This window comes from Cervus elaphus, chromosome 9 (assembly GCF_910594005.1).
Source record: "Cervus elaphus chromosome 9, mCerEla1.1, whole genome shotgun sequence".
Classification (NCBI taxonomy): Eukaryota; Metazoa; Chordata; class Mammalia; order Artiodactyla; family Cervidae; genus Cervus; species Cervus elaphus.
The window spans coordinates 95901784-95919568 of record NC_057823.1 but is presented as its reverse complement, the minus strand read 5'-3'; the positions used below and the strand labels follow the sequence as shown (position 1 = coordinate 95919568).

Below are 17785 nucleotides of genomic sequence, written 5' to 3'. Positions count from 1 at the left end.
GTTCATTAACACAGCTTAAGAAAAACAATTCCATAAGAAAAATGCATTGGTTAGCTCATGGTTTGAGAAAAGTTAAGTTCAGGTGGAACCAGGTGTCATTATGGCAACACAGAATTTTAAAAGAAACCTCTTTTTAAATTTGTATAGAGAAAGGAAAGAAAAAATCTAACACTTGTAGTTTGTTTCCTCCTGCTGCTTAAGAGAGAGATTTAAAAAGAAAAAAAGTCTGACACTTGCAGCCTATTTCCTCGGTTTGGAGACCCCTGACCTTCCTGCCTATTACCCTCTCAACAGGTATGCCCCATTTGACTTCAAAATTGACTAGAAGTTAGTAGTTTAGTATCATCACTAAACCTGAGTGAATCTCAATCAGCCATTTGGATATTTGTGAGGTGAGTGATGTCTTAGGTTGTGTTCCCAAGAAGCAGACCCTGATTTATGAGAACATGCTGCCAAAGGGACAGGAAGTGGAGGAAGCAGGACAGGGAAGAGGAAGAAGTCAGGCCAGGTGCCAGCTTTAGCTTCATCCCTGGGCAGCTCTGAATGGAAACTACATCTTCAACTTTCCTCCTACTAGAGGCAGGAGCTGGGCTAAGGTTCTTCCTGGAGGACCCAAGCTCCCCTTAGACACTTCTAGCTCTCTCTACTTGCCAGCAAAGCAGCTCCAGTCTTCAGTCTGTAACAGGTAGGTAGATACCCTAGCAAGCCTCTATACTCCATCACCTTGAAGAAATTTGAAATGATATAATTACAAATTTATTCTTTGGACTTGAAGACTTTAATTAGGAAGCAAACCTAGAGAGCATCCTTCCACTGGAGGAGGAGGGCAGAATAGAAAATCTAAAGGGACAGAGAAAGGGTGAGAAGGACCAGGAGGGAAATAAAGAGGAGCTGCTAGGATAATTTTTGCCCCAGTTTAATTCTCTACTTCAGACCAGAAAAGTAAGCCTGGGGATCTAAATATTTTATCTGGGGCCTTGATGTTACTTGGATTTGGTAGCAGGTCCCACACATTTAAAGGAATCCCAAGTACCTGGAATAATTTTTATTAATGTGAAATTTTGGTTTAGAAAGTCTAACACTAGAAAAGTCAAAAGTTTAAGATTTTCTTTGCTATTTACACAATTAATTTTAGTGTTGCATGCAAAGTAGTGACTTCCCGCTTCTCAAAGAATTAGTGTTGACTGAATTATTTTTGCATTTTAAGTTGTGTGTGTCCACATGTGTGTGTAAATGAGAAAAAGAGAGACAGAGAGGTCATAAAATTCCATTGACATTGTCCTGCAAATCATCCTACATGTTAAAACCTACTAGGTAACTGAGTATGAAGAGAGCTGACAAGTTAATCGTAGGAAGAGTTGGAAATAGCCTTCAGTTAATTATGAGAGACACACTGGAAAGCAGTTATTTTTCAAGGTGCTACTCTAAAAATCTACCCTCTCTTCCAACAAAGGTCTGTCTGGTCAAAGTTATGGTTTTTCCAGTAGTCATGTATGGATGTGAGAGTAGGACTATAAAGAAAGCTGAGTGCCAAAGAATTGATGCTTTTGAACTGTGGTGCTGGAACAAACTCTTGAGAGACCCTTGGACTGCAAGGAGATCCAACCAGTCCATCCTAAAGGAAATCAGTCCTGGGTGTTCATTAGAAAGACTGATGCTGAAGCTGAAACTCTAATTCTTTTGCCACCTGATGGGACGAGCTGACTCATTGAGAAAGACCCTGATGCTGGGAAAGATTGAGGGCAGGAGGAGAAGGGGACGACAGAGGATGAAATGGTTGGATGGCATCACCAACTCAATGGACATGGGTTTGGGTAAACTCTGGGAGTTGGTGATGGACAGGGAGGCCTGGCGTGCTGTGGTTCATGGGGTCACAAAGAGTCAGACACGACTGAGTGACTGAACTGAATTAAACGGGTCTCACTCGTCTCCCTAAATGATATCCTTAAAATGTATTTCCTTTAAGTGAAGGTTTTGTCAGTTGAGAAAGTGAAATAAGTCATCACTAGTCCTGTGGTGCCTCAGTGAGAAGTTGATAGTTTTCCTATCCAATACTGTGGCAGACCTGAGAACAGACCTCTGAGAACTGAGGATACAATGAGGGGAATGCATTTCCAAGGGAAGGGCAAGAGTGGGCTGGGGAAGGGCTGTCCTCGGTGGACTGCTAGGGGCTGTGGGATGCGTGCGTGAGTCCCAGAGGGCAGTGAGCACCTGGGGTGGGGAAGGGGAGAGGAGACACTGAGCTGCTAAAATCCCTACCAATGCCCATTCCCCTTCTTCAGTTTCAGTGGAATCCTAATTTTGTTCAGGAAGGTAATGTCTCTGGATAAAAGAATCATTTCTCCAGATTCTCTTGCAGCTTGGTGGGCACATGACCTGTTCTGATCTATTTGGAATTATTGGATGAGAAAGCTTGGGAAAAGGTGTCAGACTCGACTGGAATGTGTCTTTTAGCATTTTTCTCTTTCCCATTTCCCCGTTTTCCTGACTGGAATGTGAACTTGATGCCTAGAGGTGCAGGAATCATCTTGTATTAGGAGGAAAGTCATCTGCCAAAGATGGCTAAGCAGGGAGATAAAAGGAGTCTAGGTCTTGGATAACATTAGTGAGCTCTGGAGCAAACCTTGGAGGCCCTGCTTCTGGATTTCTTGTTGCATGAGAAAGACACCCCCTTCCCACCGTGTGCCAACGCCATCGTACTGGGGTTTCTCAAGTTGGCAATTGAAAGCAACTGATTAAAAGAGGAGAGCACCAAAACCAGATGCCTTTTACCCCTGAGATGGACCCTGGCCATGGAACAAGTCATCCTCCCTGTGAAGCATCCTTGATTCCTCTTGCCTTACATAACCAATGTCAGCAAATTCTGTTTTACCCTTCTTCGGAACAAATGCCGAATTCAATCATTTCATAAGAAGCACTACCAGCAAGTCCAAACCAACATCCTTTCTGACCTGAACAATTGCAATGACCTTCTGAAAGACCAGTTTGCTTCTACCTTTTCCTCTCTATAATCTACCATCAACATACACGTTATCTTTATAAAGCATACATCACATCAGAACTTTCCAATGACTTCCCATGGTCCCTGAGTCAAAGCCTAAAACAAGAGGCTCTAAGTGTCTGCATGATCTGACTTCTCTCTCCTCTACATCTCTCCCTCACTCACGCTGGCCTTCATCTCTCAATTACTCCTGCCTTACAGACTTGGCACTTGCTGATGCCTTTCCTGGGAACACTGTGCACTTAGGTGTCTTCAGGATTATCTCCTTTTAAAAAAAGTTCAGATCTCAGTTTAAATGTACTTCCTCCATAGCAAGAACTTCTCTGATCACTCAGCTAAATTATTCCAAACTCTTAGTCTATATCCCACTACTATACACTCAGTGCCTAGAATGGTGCCTGGCACATAATATATGCTCAGTATGAGCTGATGGAATAGACCATATTTCTCAGTTCTTCAACTGACTTGTTCCTGCCTCCTGGATCTGAGTTATGCTGTTTCCGGGCAAAGTACATGATCTCACTTCCTCCCTCCCAATCCAGATCTTACACACGTTTCCTTTTGGTCTCAGATCAAGGCTCACCTCCTTTGAGAAGCCTTCCATCCTTTAGCTCTCTCTGCACCCATCATCATTTCCCCTAGCAGATAAGCGTGTCAATCTTGTCATAGTCATAAACTGGCCTTTCCTCTTGGTTATTTTCCCTCTAGCAATTTATGCCTCTGCATTCTGTCTTTTCATCTTTATTGTGACTTACTTTTAGGAATGATAAAGCTTCTCCTTCTGAGTTTTCGGGTTTTTTTTTTTTTTTGACTTTTCATAAATGACTACTGAAGCATGCTCCTGGTAGAGACATAACCCATGAGGAAAGTATTACAAAAGACTGTAAACAGCTAGAGCTTCCTCTTACCTTGTTTCACCACCAAGAGTTCTGTACGTGCTTTTATAAAAGCCTTCAAAACCATCAGCTAGCTTGGCCTGGAAGTCAATAGCCACGGAGTATCTCAGGTCAGCCCTAAGTTTCTCTGGAACCAGCAGGGCAATTTGCTGATGAGCAGGATAACTCAAAACAGTTAGCCTTTCCCCTGGTTTCCTGTATCTCACATCCTCCTCTGACTGAAGGGAGGCATTTATGATTTCAAGATCTTTGCTGTGCAAGACAATGAACTGGGTGTCATCTCGAACCAATACTTCGATCTTCTCAGATGCAACAAAGTCCAAGGAGGTGAGATTTGGGTGAATGAGAAGGTCATAGTGGAGGGGAATGACCACAGTGGGGAGCCTCAGCTCATGCCAAGGAAATATTTCCCCATTGGTGGCTACTGGAAAAGCCTCAGGGTCCTTATTGAACTCATCAATAGGTGAACTTGTGAACTGAGAACAAATACCTTTTTGGGGCATGATGACTGCTGAGCAGTAAAATCCTATGTAAATATTAAATACTAGTTTTCTGCATGAATTAGCCATGACAGAGGAATGGAATACTAAATCAATTTTCCGGAAGATGAACATTCAGGCTAAATCTCATAGTTCTCCCCAGCAAAGTGTTGGCTCCAATTAGGTCCCTCAGGATCCGAACAATATGTTTCAAGAAACAGATTTAATCTAGAAAGAAAAAAATAAACATGTATAGCATGAAAATAAAAACACTCCAATTCATAAATAAAACCTTAAAACAACAAAAGGCTATGTGTGAATGGGGAAAATCTACTTTGTCAGAGTGAGGCCAAATCTCCACAAAATAAAGTAGAAAGTGGGCTATCACCTGGTTATTACAAATAAAAATTTTTAGAACTCAAATGAAAGGACTCTGCCTTAAAATTGGATCTGCGGAATCCCCTCTGCATTCCTGTGCAATGAAGAGATGGTAGGTGCGTAAATTCATTGCATGAGGAACATTTTTAACATTTGCCCACATCATTTCATGAGTGTGTTTGGATATCTGAAAGTAAGCTGCACAGGTGTCTCTATTTTGTCTTAATAAGTCACGAAGAATATTCAATATTCTTGGGATACTAGCTATTACTATTGCTAATGGCATTGAATTTCACCTCTTTGGATAAATAAGGTTATGGCCCTTTTCTGAATGGCCCTATTTTATAGTTGCTGGCATACAGGATGCTGTTAAACCTAAGTTTTTATTTCAGTTTATTTCCAATATATCAAAAACCATGGGAATAAATTTTGATTTATAATATTCAAACTGAGAACATATTTAAGTTACTTTGGTCTTCATCACAGGCTACCTTTGAAAACACAAATCAAATTGAACTCACTGCCTCTATAAATAAAACTAAGACAATTTTTTATTGGAAGGGTAACGCTACAAAATATATAAAATAAGGACAAACAATATACATTGTAATTTAGGTATTCAGTTCTGACACCCACCCTGCCAGCTGCCTCTATTTACCTCCTCCTTGCTTCACCTTAAACCTATGAATGGCTCTCCATTTCCTTTTTTTTTTTAGATCAGTAACACATTCTCTTAAATTAATTGTCTAAAGAGTTGCTGCAATTTTCCAATTTGCAATATTAATGCAGATCAACAAATATTGTTAAAGAAATGAAGAAAATAATGGTTAAATATGGTTGAATAACAACACTCTCCCCTCTTTTTTATACAAGCATTACATTACTGCTACCAAATCCTAATGTTCCAAGGGCCTCTGATACATAAAGCCATAACTGGTCAATTAGCTTGAATTTCTGATGATTTGAAAAATGAAATTACTTGTTTGTTAGGTCCCAGGCACGGGAATCAGAGTGCAAAGCTTCTAATTCTAGCGCCATCATACTTACACTGAATGATCTTGGGCAAATTTTCTGATTTTTTTTTAGCATCAGCTTCCTCATCTATAAATAGTGTAATGATTTGCACTAACATTGGAAGAATTAAGTGAAATAATTCACATGAAGAATTTGGTACAGCATAGCAACTAGCATACAGAAAGCATGTAAGGAATGTTAAACATTAAATTATTGTCATTATTATAACTTACATTCTCTGGCCTAAATTGTGGAACTTCTCCCCCATGTGTAGCAGACACATCAAAGGAAAAGTGTATATATATATATTTCTTTTTTGGTAAGAGAAGAGAGAAAGGCCTCAATATTTACTCATGTGGCCTTTAACTTTAGAACTGGTAAGAACTTTAAAAGCTGGCTAGTACGAGTTCTGAGTGTCCAGATAAAGAAACTGAGGGTGAGTGTCGCTCCCAGAATCAAACAGGAAGTCTGAAGCAGAATCAGGACTGAAATACAGCTCTTGGCCCGTTTGTCAGTGGAGTTTCCCTTATACGGCGCTTTGCTGCATTGAACAAAATACCTGGAGATAGAAGATCCAAGAACTGCAACAAACATTTGGGAAAACCTAAGAGAATCTCCAGAAGAGAGTGAGTCAGTCAGATGGATTCTTAAATCTCATCCTAACTGCACATTCGTCCTGAAACAGTAGGACCAGATACACCCACCTCCCCCAGATCCCCGGCTTAGATTACAAGAGCTCCTCAATACAGAAGCTTTATACCATCTGTTCAGGTCATTATTCTCACTGAAAGATGAGGATTTTAAGACAGATTCAAGAGAAATGTTGCTGTGTTACCTCAATCCACGTTGCTGCAGATCTGAATGGAGGGGAACTTATTTCTGCTTTCACTTTCTGTTCCGGCAGAATTTTGCATAACTGCAATGAACAAGCAACTTCAGAGTAAAAGTCAGACCACAGCAAGGCCAGGTAGGACTCCAACATCCCAGCGGCGGCTGCTCCTGCTGTTTTATCTTCCCCAGCCCCGTGTCCCCAGGTGTAAAACCTTCAGAACCTAGTTTTGCTTTGTTTTGATGCTGCATTATTTTAAGACACAGTATTGAATTCCTCCCCGTGGTGTATCCGTATGTCTTGCCACTCACACTGTTCACTGAACCCAGGGTAGATAAGGCATGACCGGGGAAGCTGAAAGAAGACCCAGGAGGTGTGGGGACGGCACAGAGGTTTATTCTCTCCGGGCAGCAGCAGTAGCAGCAGTGAGTCTTCAAAGAATGGTGATCTACTAAGACAGACAAAAGTGGCCCGTGGCCAAAGGGGCACGCCGGCCCAGTGCTATCAAGGTCAGTGATAGCGCTGTTTACAAAACATAAACAGTATGAGGCCGTGAGTGGGGCAGGAGAGCGGGACTCATCCTGTGTTCTCAGTTCATTTCTCCACGCCATATTACCATGAAATCTGACCTTGGTCCATCCCCTTGGAACAGAGAACTCCCAGCCAGTTTTAATGGCCTTTAACAGAGGTGCTAGACCCCCCTTTCCTACGTCTGAAAACTACCTGCCTCCTGGGCATCCAGGGGCTGTTTCCCACCTTTACATCTCTCCATCTCTCATGAGTCTTCTCTTCCTCACCCCCCTGTCTCTGGACAGAGAAACAGCCTCTGTTCTCTTTTCCCACTTTATTCTTTCCTTCAGAGAATATGTTCATTCTGGAGTTTCCTCATCTACCCTCACCCATCCCATATTTCTCTCCCCCATCTCTCCTTCCAGGTTCTGCTGCTGCAGTTCCAATAGCCCGATGGACGGCCTTGACACGGATGCTCTGCTAACAACTCACACATTGTCTTTCCCCAGACTGGAGCCTTCCGCCGCTATCCATGATTTGGACCACATCGCTGTTCTGCTTCTGCTCCACCCTTGTTTGCTACCAAGTTCTGTTGATTCTTCCTTCTTAATCTCTTTGTATCCAACGTAAAAAAAAGTGTTCCCCATGGTCAAGAAAGCAGGCCAGGGCCTCATCACTCCTCACAGTGGCCTTCAAACAAGATTTGCTGCTTCTCAAGACAAGTCCTTGCAGTCCACTCGTTCGGTGCCGGCCAGCAGATTATCTCAGACACTGCTCGCTCATGCCATGTGGAGAAGGGCATGGCAACCCACTCCAGTCTTCTTGCCTGGAGAATTCCATGGGCAGAGGAGCCTGGTGGGCTCCCATCCATGGGGTCGCAAGAGTCGGACACGACTGAGCGACTCTCACGCATTCACACTCACTCACTCACTCGATCACGCCACGCCCCTGGTCCAGGCCTTTCCATGGTTTCTTCCCCTGTTTACACACAGAAGCAGTTCCATGTAGAGGCCATGCGTGGCCCACTGGCCGCCTAAAGACCACAGGACCTCTTACAAGGCCTGTCTGGGGCTTTGCTTAGATCCTAGTACTTTAAAGGGCCACACACACACACACACACACGTTTTCTCACATGAAATGTAACAGGCTTGGCCCCTATTGTCCTTAGGCCTCCTTCACACACTGGTTTTCATGCCTTCTCCGAGGTGCATCTCTGTATGTAACCTGTGCTTTGGTTTAACGTTCAAATCCTGCCATGATTAAATCATGCTTAGCTCTCAAGGCTTCATTTCTTTTCTCTTTTTATATTTTATCATTCCAACCCTAGTAAAGTAGAAGGAGCAAAACCAGGGAGGTGGCCTATACCTAGGGCCAGAGGCACAGGCTCAGTGGAGTCCCTCAGAGGGGAATTTCCTGTGGTTAAAGGGGTACGATGGGGCAGGCCGGTGGATGGAAACGGGTGACTGGGGTAAATGTTAGTCACTCAGTCATGTCTGACTCTTTGCGACCCCACGGACTGTAGCCCACCAGACTCCTTCATCTGTGGGATTCTCCAGGCCAGAGTACTGGAGTGGGTTGCCATTCCCTTCTCCAGGGGATCTTCCCGACCCAGGGATCGAACCTGGGTCTCCCGCACTGCAGGCAGATACTTTACCGTCTGAGTCACAGGGAAGCCTGGGGGTAAACGGGGTGAAAAAGAGGGGGACCATGGGCCAGTTCTTGGAAATCTCATTTTGCATTGGTGGCGGGGGGGAACGATGAAAAGTGCAGCAAGCTGGGAGTGGTTCTGTGACTTTGTTCACCAGACCCAGCCCAGTCGTGTGCGTCTGTGTGCGCGCAGACCTCTTTCCCACCCGTGAGATGGAGGTGCTGGCAGAATGGAGAGAAGAGGCCGTCAGACTGGGCTGCTGAGTTCCAGGAGAGGAAGATGAGTAGGGTCCAGGTGACTTCATGGTGTACCATTTAAAAGTATTTCTCATCAAAAAGGGTTTCTAATCCTTTTATTTCCTGATAAGAGAATAAGCTTTGGGTTGCTTGCCACATAGAATCCACACGCCACTCCCTCCTGGTCTGATCTGTCTCTTGCTCAGGGACTCTCCTTCTTGGCTCTAAAAAGAGTAGCCATCTTCAATCCACCCCGGCCACCATCCAGCGTCTGTCCCATTAGCTTGCTCTCTTTTTCCTTAGTGTTTATCGATTCCTGAGTAACTATGTGTTGATTTATTTGTTTTATTTTTCTCTCCCCTAGAACATGGGCTTCCCAGGTGGCTCAGCGGTAAAGAATCTACCTGCAATGCAGGAGACATGGGAGACCTGGGTTCAGTCCCTGGGTCAGTCAGATCCCCTGGAGGAGGAAATGCAACCCACTCCAGAATTCTTCCCTGGTAAATCCCATGGACAGAGGAGTCTGGCGAGCCACAGACCATAGGGTCGCGAAGAGTCAGACAGGACGGAGCATGCCACTACAACAAGTGCTCCTTGCTGGCGGGGAGTTTGTCTGCTCTGCTTGCCTCCTAACACCCAGAGCCTAGAGCAGAGCCTGGTGTATGAGACCTTCGGGAAACACATGTAAATATCTGCTGGACAGGTGAACGCATTTGCAATACTTTTTGTTCTTTCTTTCTAGACTGCCCTATGCATGCCCCTTGCTTCCGGCCAACCAGGGAACTTTCCATTTCTGCACGAACCCAGTGTTCCCTCACCTTTACCGAGGCTGCCACTGTGAGCAATTCATCTTTCTCAATGTCCCCTGGGTAAACTTCTCACTGCCAGGCAAATGCCTCCTCCAGGAAGTCACCTTGGAGGTGACACATGCTTCCATTCCAGTCCCTAACTGCAGGCTCTTGTTGAGTCAGTTCCATTGGCCCTGGCTTTACACTCCGATGCTTGTTCTTCACGTCCTTCCTTAAACTATCAACTCCTGAAGAAGCCTGGGGCCAAGCACTATGCCTGCACCTCTTTCCAGCACCTCTCAGAGCATCGCGCACCTTGGAGGCCCTCAACAAATGGGTGAGAGTAAATGAGTTGAAGTTTCCAAAGAGGTGAAACGCATTTTTCAAAATGCTCAAAGTTTTTATTTTTAATTAATTTTAATGGAAATGTTTCTCTTGAATAGGTATCCCCTATAGATTTAAAATCATAGTGATCCAAGTTTTAAATTACAAACTGGACCTAGAATCAAGAGAATTGGACTTAAAGTCATCTTCTGAGATAACTCATTTCTTTTCCAAATTAGAGGCTTGAGTACTTTCCTAATTATTACATAGGATTATTGTCTATTTGGAGAAGGAAATGGCAACCCATTCCAGTATTCTGGCCTGGGGAATCCTGTGGACAGAGGAGCCTGGTGGGCTGCTGTCCATGGGGTAGCAGAGTCAGAGACTGAAGTGACCTCGCATGCATACATGTATTGTCTATTGGAATCAATTTGGGGTAAAGTGGAAGACAGTTTATAAATGTTTTATAAAATAAACTCTAAACTTGTTGACGTGTATCAGCTACCTTAATAACAATAATCAGTGATCCTGTTGGGTTGTAATAAAGTGCTGCCCTTGAGGCAAATGAAAGGGAATAAATACTCCCATGTTGCTGCATCTTCTGAATTCTTAAGGATACTATTCAAAGTTTATTCCAGGCCCCACATTATCATCAAATTTTTATTTGCTTTTTGTTGTTACCTTCAGCCATCTTTAGCTTTCTCCCTAGACCTGTGTCCAGACTGTCCCTTCTACAGGGCTGCAAGGTGAAAAATCAGCAAATGAAGCTAGCCGGGTGCTATTTCAGACACCCAGATGCCTTAAGGATTATTTTCTAGTGCTGCCTGTGTTGCAGGTGGGGGCAGTTCAGGATAAATGAAATGATAAATGGCCTCCTGACAAATGCAATGTCCCTGAATCTCCTCCTCCCTTTCTGCCGCTGAATTTCCTCCCCTGGACACAGCTCTGCGTTTGTCCAGGCTAGATGCTATCACGCTAAACACCCGCCAACTTACAGTCTTAAAATCACTTCCTCTTTTCTGCCTCTCACTTCTTTTCAGAAGGATCTCTAAAACTCTGTTGAAAGCACTTCACGGAAATATTGCTATGTCTCTGTACAACTTCAAATAAAATGATAGCAGAATCTATAACATGGTTTTAAATTTTTTAATAGAGAAAGAAAGGTTTCTGATACCACAAAGACCCAGGGTCTATGCAAAATACAAGGTGGGACATTTTATCGTGAAAGCCTTTTATAGCTTTTTAAAAATTCAGCTTCAGCAGAAAATTAAATGAGCATAATGGTAGAATTTTAGGTCAGTAAACTGATAGAAAGACAGCTTTTCAAAAATTTAGAGCTTTAGTAAGTCTTACACAACATTTACTAAAAGTAACAACAGAAGGTTGCAAAAATAAAAGCAATCTTGCATTGCTGAAGTCGAACACAAATTAAGCAAACCTGACTGAATCCCGAATGATACACAGGTGGGTGAAGGCATGGATGTGAAGCATGCAGGTACTGGGGGCTGACTGCGGTCTTTGTGATGCCATTTCATAGCAGGGACTTGAGCACCGCAGGATCTTGGTGTCTGTGGGGCTCCTGGAGCCAAAGCCCCAGGTATGCCGATGGGTGGCTGTACCCACATTTCAAATTTTTATTTAATAGCCAAATGAAAATTTCTGGTGCTTCTGGCATTTTTTCCAGTGAAAGATTATCTAAATAATGACACATTTTCACACAAGAAACAATACTGCAAAATTAGCCAGTGATTCTGTGCTTGTTACATACTTTATTTTGAAAGGAAGATTATATGCTTCCAACTGATAAAACCAACTGATGTAAATGAGTATTGCTTGGCTTCCCATTACTAAGAAGACTTAAAAGTCTGTAAGAACTTCTACTCCGGCCATTAACGAGTAGTAGGGACGCGGATTTACCCTCTCACTTTAAACACCACCTCACCCCCACCACCAAAATGGATAAAAGACCTTTTTCAGGTAAGTGCAGGCAGCGATCCCCAAAGAGGCAGGCAAAGGCGTTCAGGGCCGCATCTGTCCCAGCTGAGCGCCCTGAGACAGGTTCCTCGCGCTGTGCAGAGAGGGAAGCCCGGGGCAGAGCCCGGGGGAAATTTTAGGTCGAAGGAGAGCAAGCTGAGTCTGGGAGGCCAAGAAGAGGAGAGTTCACCGGATGAATCCAGAGAGGACAGAGCTGGAGAGAGAAAGACTGAGACAAAGAGAGGCAGGAAGGGTCAGAGCGAGCACTTAGGAGCCCCGCTCCCTCGGCGTCTTCCGCTGATCACTCAGCTGAACAAACACGTGCGGAAAACAGAGCCCGAGGCTGAGCCCCCGGAAAAAGGTTAGAGGCTTCCGCTCAGGACGCCGCTCCGGCCCAGAGCTCGGCGAGTGGAAGGACCTGCACCCACCGGTCAACCCGGAGAACCTCAAGATCTGCGGGCCCGCAGGTAAAGTACCCAGAGGGGCCTTGCCTCAGCAGTGGGGAGCAGTTAGCTCTAGGCAAAGCCCTGATTCGGTCCCATCGAACAAATCTGTTTTTAGAAAATTAACTTTGGGTTGCCCCTGGTCTTCATGGCTGCGGGAGGGTGTTCTCTGGTTGCAGTGAGCGGTGGGGGGCAGGGGCTCTAGGCACACGGATTTCAAGCTGTGGTTCTCAGTAGCTCCACTGCACGTGGAATCAAGTCCCATGGCCGATTGTTATCCGCTGCTGCCACCAGGGAAGTCCCCGTCGAACAAATCTTAAAGGCAAGATCCGAAAGTATCACACTGTGTCCCGGGGTAACCGAAAATGGGGTCTGGCTGCTCACCGCTCAAAGGCCGATAAAGAGCCCAGGTTGATGGGAAGGAGTTTGCTTTATTTTGGATGCCAGCGATGGGGCAGAGGGGAAGCGGTGCGGGGTGTGTGTGTGTGAATCTTAGCTTGGTAATTCTTACTCCTTGATGCTTTAAAGATGTTTTCATATATTTTGTCGGTGTTTATTGTTGTCTTCCGTGGGAGGAGGTTGGTCCCTCCCCACCAGCTCCCCCAACTTCCCTTAGTCTCAGAAAGGCTCTTACAAGAACTTTTGCTTGGATACCATCCTGGTTTACCAGAACTGTTTCAATCTGGCTAGATGTCTGATTACTTTGTAATAGCTCCCCAAAGCTGATGGTCAGAAGACTGAGTAGTTTTCATCCCACTCAAGTTTAGTCTTTCCTAACTCAACACGCATCACCTCCTTCAGCTCTCTCTCTGAACTCTCCAGAGAATCAGGTAACCGTGTCCTTCATATGCAACTGCAGCTACAAACACCCCGCCCTCAGTCCTTCTTGCAGCTGGATTGCTCCTGCCCCCTTCTTTTATGGGAATTCTCAGTCTACCTGTTCCCTCTAGTAAATCTGTAAACTATGTAAAAGTGGGCGGGCTTATGGTTACACTTTGGAAATTATGTTAAGTAAGCAAATTCTCTGTTTTATCCAAGAGGAATTAGAAGCTTTCTCTTTCCACTGATGTACCCTGCTTATACATCCCTGAAATCAGTAATTGGTATAAAACTAGACAGTGTAGAGTAGGGAATGTACAGTAGGAAAATTTATTTTTTTAGAAATAAATTTATCAACCAGAGAAGTCACGTGTTAGTGTTAAGGCCATTTATGTGTACTTCAATACTTAGCCCTCTGAGCTTTAATACTTAACCCTCTGAATTTACTGAAATTAGCAAAATAGCCTTGTCACCTTGCTCTCAGAACAAAACAACCCTAAATTTCACATCAATGTCATCCGGTAGCCAACCAACAAATTCTCTTGAGAGGAGACCAAAAGCAGCGGTAGCTTCACCTAGCGGTGACAGTTATAAGTGCAGAGGATCATTTTTCATAGTGCTTGCTGGCCCTTCAGGCAAACACACATCCTGTGGTAAATCACACAATCCTAAAAGCAATTAGACGCATTCATCTAGTGTGCAGCCCAGACCTAAGATAATCAGATTTATAGGCTTGGAGTTTTGACATGTGGGCTTGAGAACTAGGGATCAGAACTTACAGGAGTCTACTACTAAACATAATTTGGATACTTGAATGACTGTGCTTTGGAATTCTAGCTTTCATTATATCTGTGGGGACATTAGAAATGAAAGAATTGGACCTCCCTTCAAACCTGTCCTGGTTGGTTGCTTTAATCACGTTTTTTAAATAGAAAGTTTTCTACAAGTTGCAGATCTTGAATGATATTTCCTGTGTCTGCAAGAATATTCAGAGACCTTTTCCATTATTTGGATAAGAATTTCACTTGTTTTGAAGATAATAAGGAGGACTAAGGAAGTCACATGTCAGTTCAAGGCAAGAAAACCCAGCATTATCTCAGGGACCACACTCTTATCACCCCCCGCTGTACTTGTAGTTATTGACTAAAAGACCCATAGGAAGAGTTCTGGAAACAGAAAGAACAAAGGTGAAATACTAAAATACAATATTAGCTTTAATCCAGGATTCTTTTTTTCTTCTGGAGAGAAATATACTTTTTATTTTTAGCTCCAGATATGCTTTTTTGATATTAAAAAAATTGACATGAGAAATACTTACCTTTTTCTTCTCTTTTTCCTCCTCCTTGTATTAATAATAATTAAAAAGCTAACTTGCATTGCCTTCAATAATTTTATGTTCTTTTCTTCATTTTTTCCACCTTCTGTTTTTCTCTGGATCTTTCCTACGATCAGCAGTGGAGGCAGGTGACTGGAAGCAAAGGGGAAAAGTCCTTTTGCTTGTCAGGATACTGCTTACCCAGCTTTCTCTCCGTCCTTGAAACTCTCCGAGAGGGACATGCTTGCCCACGTTCTCTCTTTTGTGGGTTCTGAGAACACAATATTACTTTGAGAGAAGAAGGAGCATTTGTTTGATAATCTAAGTGAAAACACTTAGACTCACAGGTTGACGTATTTGGCATAATTAAATCATGTTTAGCTGAATTACTGTATTAATAAGGCAATCATAATTACCTTGCTTTCAAAGGTAACAGTGTCAAATAACCACCAAACCTTACTAAAATACAGGTGAGGGTGGCAACATTATTTGACAGATGCTTACTGTGTTTACCTTTGGGCAAAATGCTATATTAGGTGCAGCCAGGGAGTGAAACAATCCTTGTGCCTATTTGATGCATCTTGTACATGTGAGTGTGAATGTGCATGAATGCTTCCACATTTTAAAAACCACAGCAATATATGCACGTGGTAAGAAAAGTCAAGTATTTATAGTAGAAAAGTCACAATGAAAAGCAATGGAAATGCTCTCTCCTCCTTCCTTCTTCCAGTCACATTCTCCAGAAGCAACTATTTGTAAGCTTCTCTGTTTTGTTTTCTGGGTTTTTTTACCCTAATTTTCAACAGTATTTTGGAACACTGTAAATTAAAATGAAGCTTCCCTGGTGGCTCAGTGATAAGGAATCTGTGTGCCAATGTCAGAGATGTGGGTTTGATCCCTGGGTCAGGAAGCTCCCCTGGAGAAGGGAATGGCAGCTCACTCCAGTATTCTTGCCTGGAGAATCCCATTGACAGAGGGGCCTGGTGGGCTACAGTCCATGGGGTCGCAAAGAGTCAGACACGGCTAAGGGCTCTGCACTCATCCCAGCAGAAGCAAGTGTGCCAAGACTACTTTTTCTATCTCTTGAAATATTTGAAGGCCTGCCTTCATTCATTTCTTCATTTTTATGATCAAGAAAAGTTTTTGAAAGTTTACCAAGTTTTGGAATATAGGGAAGAGAGGTAGAGATGACTATAGTAAGAAATACAGTACTGTCTAGGCCCTTGACTCTGGCCTTAGGGATTTATAGTACAGAATTTACAACATACCTGGGGTCAAATAAGGCTTTGAGAAGAAGAGGGAGTATTGGGCCTTAAAGAATGATAAGAATTTGAAAAGGGAAATGATACAAAATGAGCAAAGTGATAGAGAAGGGATTTTTTTTTTCCCTAAGAGATGAGATTGCTAAATTGCCAGCTGAGAGTAAGTGGTTTGCAGTAGAGGAGTGTGTCAATGAAAATTCAATTAGCAATTAAGCTAAGAAGAAAAAAGAATTTCATTCAAGTCAAACTAGAGGTTATAACTTGGGAGACAGACTCTCAGAAGCTCTGAGAGTTCGTCCACTGGTTAGAAGCTAGAGGTGCAACTTTATACATTTTCGAGACAAAGACTTATCAATCACATTGACAGTTAACATTATATATAAAGTTCATCAGAGATGTTTTGGTTAGGTATGCACATACAGAGCAAGCTTTAGGTCAGTGTGACCTGCTATGCAGGATGAAAAAGTAGTTTTAATCTTAAACATTACAATGCTGGCCTCAGGAAAAAGGGATCATTTTTCTCCAAGGTTGCTTCTATCCTCCTGCCTTGAGGAGGTCTGGTTAACCCGAGGGCTTCCCTGGTGGCTCAGATGGTAAAGAATCCACCTGCAATGCAGATCTGGATTTGATCCCTGGGCTGGGAAGGTCTGCTAGAGAAGGGACAGATAAACACAGCGTATTGAAAAGCCTGACACAAATGGGGGTATGTTGTATGTTTCAATTCTGACAGTTTGATTGTCCTGCCATAGAGAAATTTATGATTTTTCCTCATTATTTTCCCCCTTTGAAACATGAATCTTTGGACAGAAAGTGTTAAGTGATCAAACATTTTGTCCCTTGATGCCAGAGTGTTTTCTTACCACCCTGAATCCGTGATATCCCTCTCAGCTGGGTCTTAATAGTTTAGTTTTTACTTTCTTTCTTCTGGAGATTATACTATTAATAATACAATGCTCGACAGGGACTGTCCAATTCTAGGATGTCCAATAGAATTTATGCTATGTGTATTATGTGTGCCCATTACCCTAAGTAGAACTATAGATATGATCAATAGTTTCAGATCATTTAAACATTATTATTTTATCTGGAATTGCAAATATACATCAAAAAGCACAAGGGATTATTACTCTATAAATAATATAGAACACAATCAATATAGCCAAAAATAATAGTAAAGTCATGAACAGAGATTAAACCATAAATCCCAGCGCTGAATTATTTACCTGAGATTTCATTTAGGCAGAGTATCCTTCAATGCAGAAATGTGATTTTTCCTCTGAGTCATTAGATGAGCTGTATTAGAGGGCTCATCTGGTATGAAAACACAACATTCACTCGGGATTAGAGTATAAATTCCCCCTTGTAAAGCTGCTTTTAAATTAAGAGCCTTTCAGTTTTATAAAACTGTTTCTCTCATCATGGGTTTCCCTGATAGCTCAGTTGGTAGAGTCCACCTGCAATGCAGGAGACCCTGTTTCGATTCCTGGGTCGGGAAGATCCCTGGAGAAGGGATAGGCTACCCACTCCAGTATTCTTGGGCTTTCCTTGTGGCTCAGCTGGTAAAGAATCCACCTGCTATGCGGGAGACCTGGGTTTAATTCCTGGGTTGGGACGATCCCCTGGAGAAGGGAAAGGCTACCCACTCCAGTATTCTGGCCTAGAGAATTCCATGGACTGTATAGTCCATGGGGTCACAAAGAGTCGGACACAAACTGAGTAACTTTCACTTTCTCCCATCATGGAACTTTGCTGCTACTGCTGCTGCTAAGTCACTTCAGTCGTGTCCGACTCTGTGCAACCCCATCCCTGGGATTCTCCAGGCAAGAACACTGGAGTGGGTTGCCATTTCCTTCTCTAACACATAAAAGT

General features: G+C 43.2%; 1 protein-coding gene across 1 annotated transcript in view; it reads right to left on the bottom strand.

Moving 5' to 3' along the window:
- Nucleotides 1–6739, bottom strand: part of ERAP2 (endoplasmic reticulum aminopeptidase 2) — a 43722-nt gene extending 36983 nt beyond the window's left edge. The window contains exons 1-2 of the mRNA XM_043913679.1: nucleotides 6604–6739; nucleotides 3910–4604 (exon numbers count right to left, since the gene is read on the bottom strand). Coding sequence (XP_043769614.1) covers nucleotides 3910–4511 — 602 coding nt within the window. The 5' untranslated portion in view covers nucleotides 4512–4604; nucleotides 6604–6739. The remainder of the gene's footprint in view (nucleotides 1–3909; nucleotides 4605–6603) is intronic.
- Nucleotides 6740–17785: the final 11046 nt, after the last annotated feature.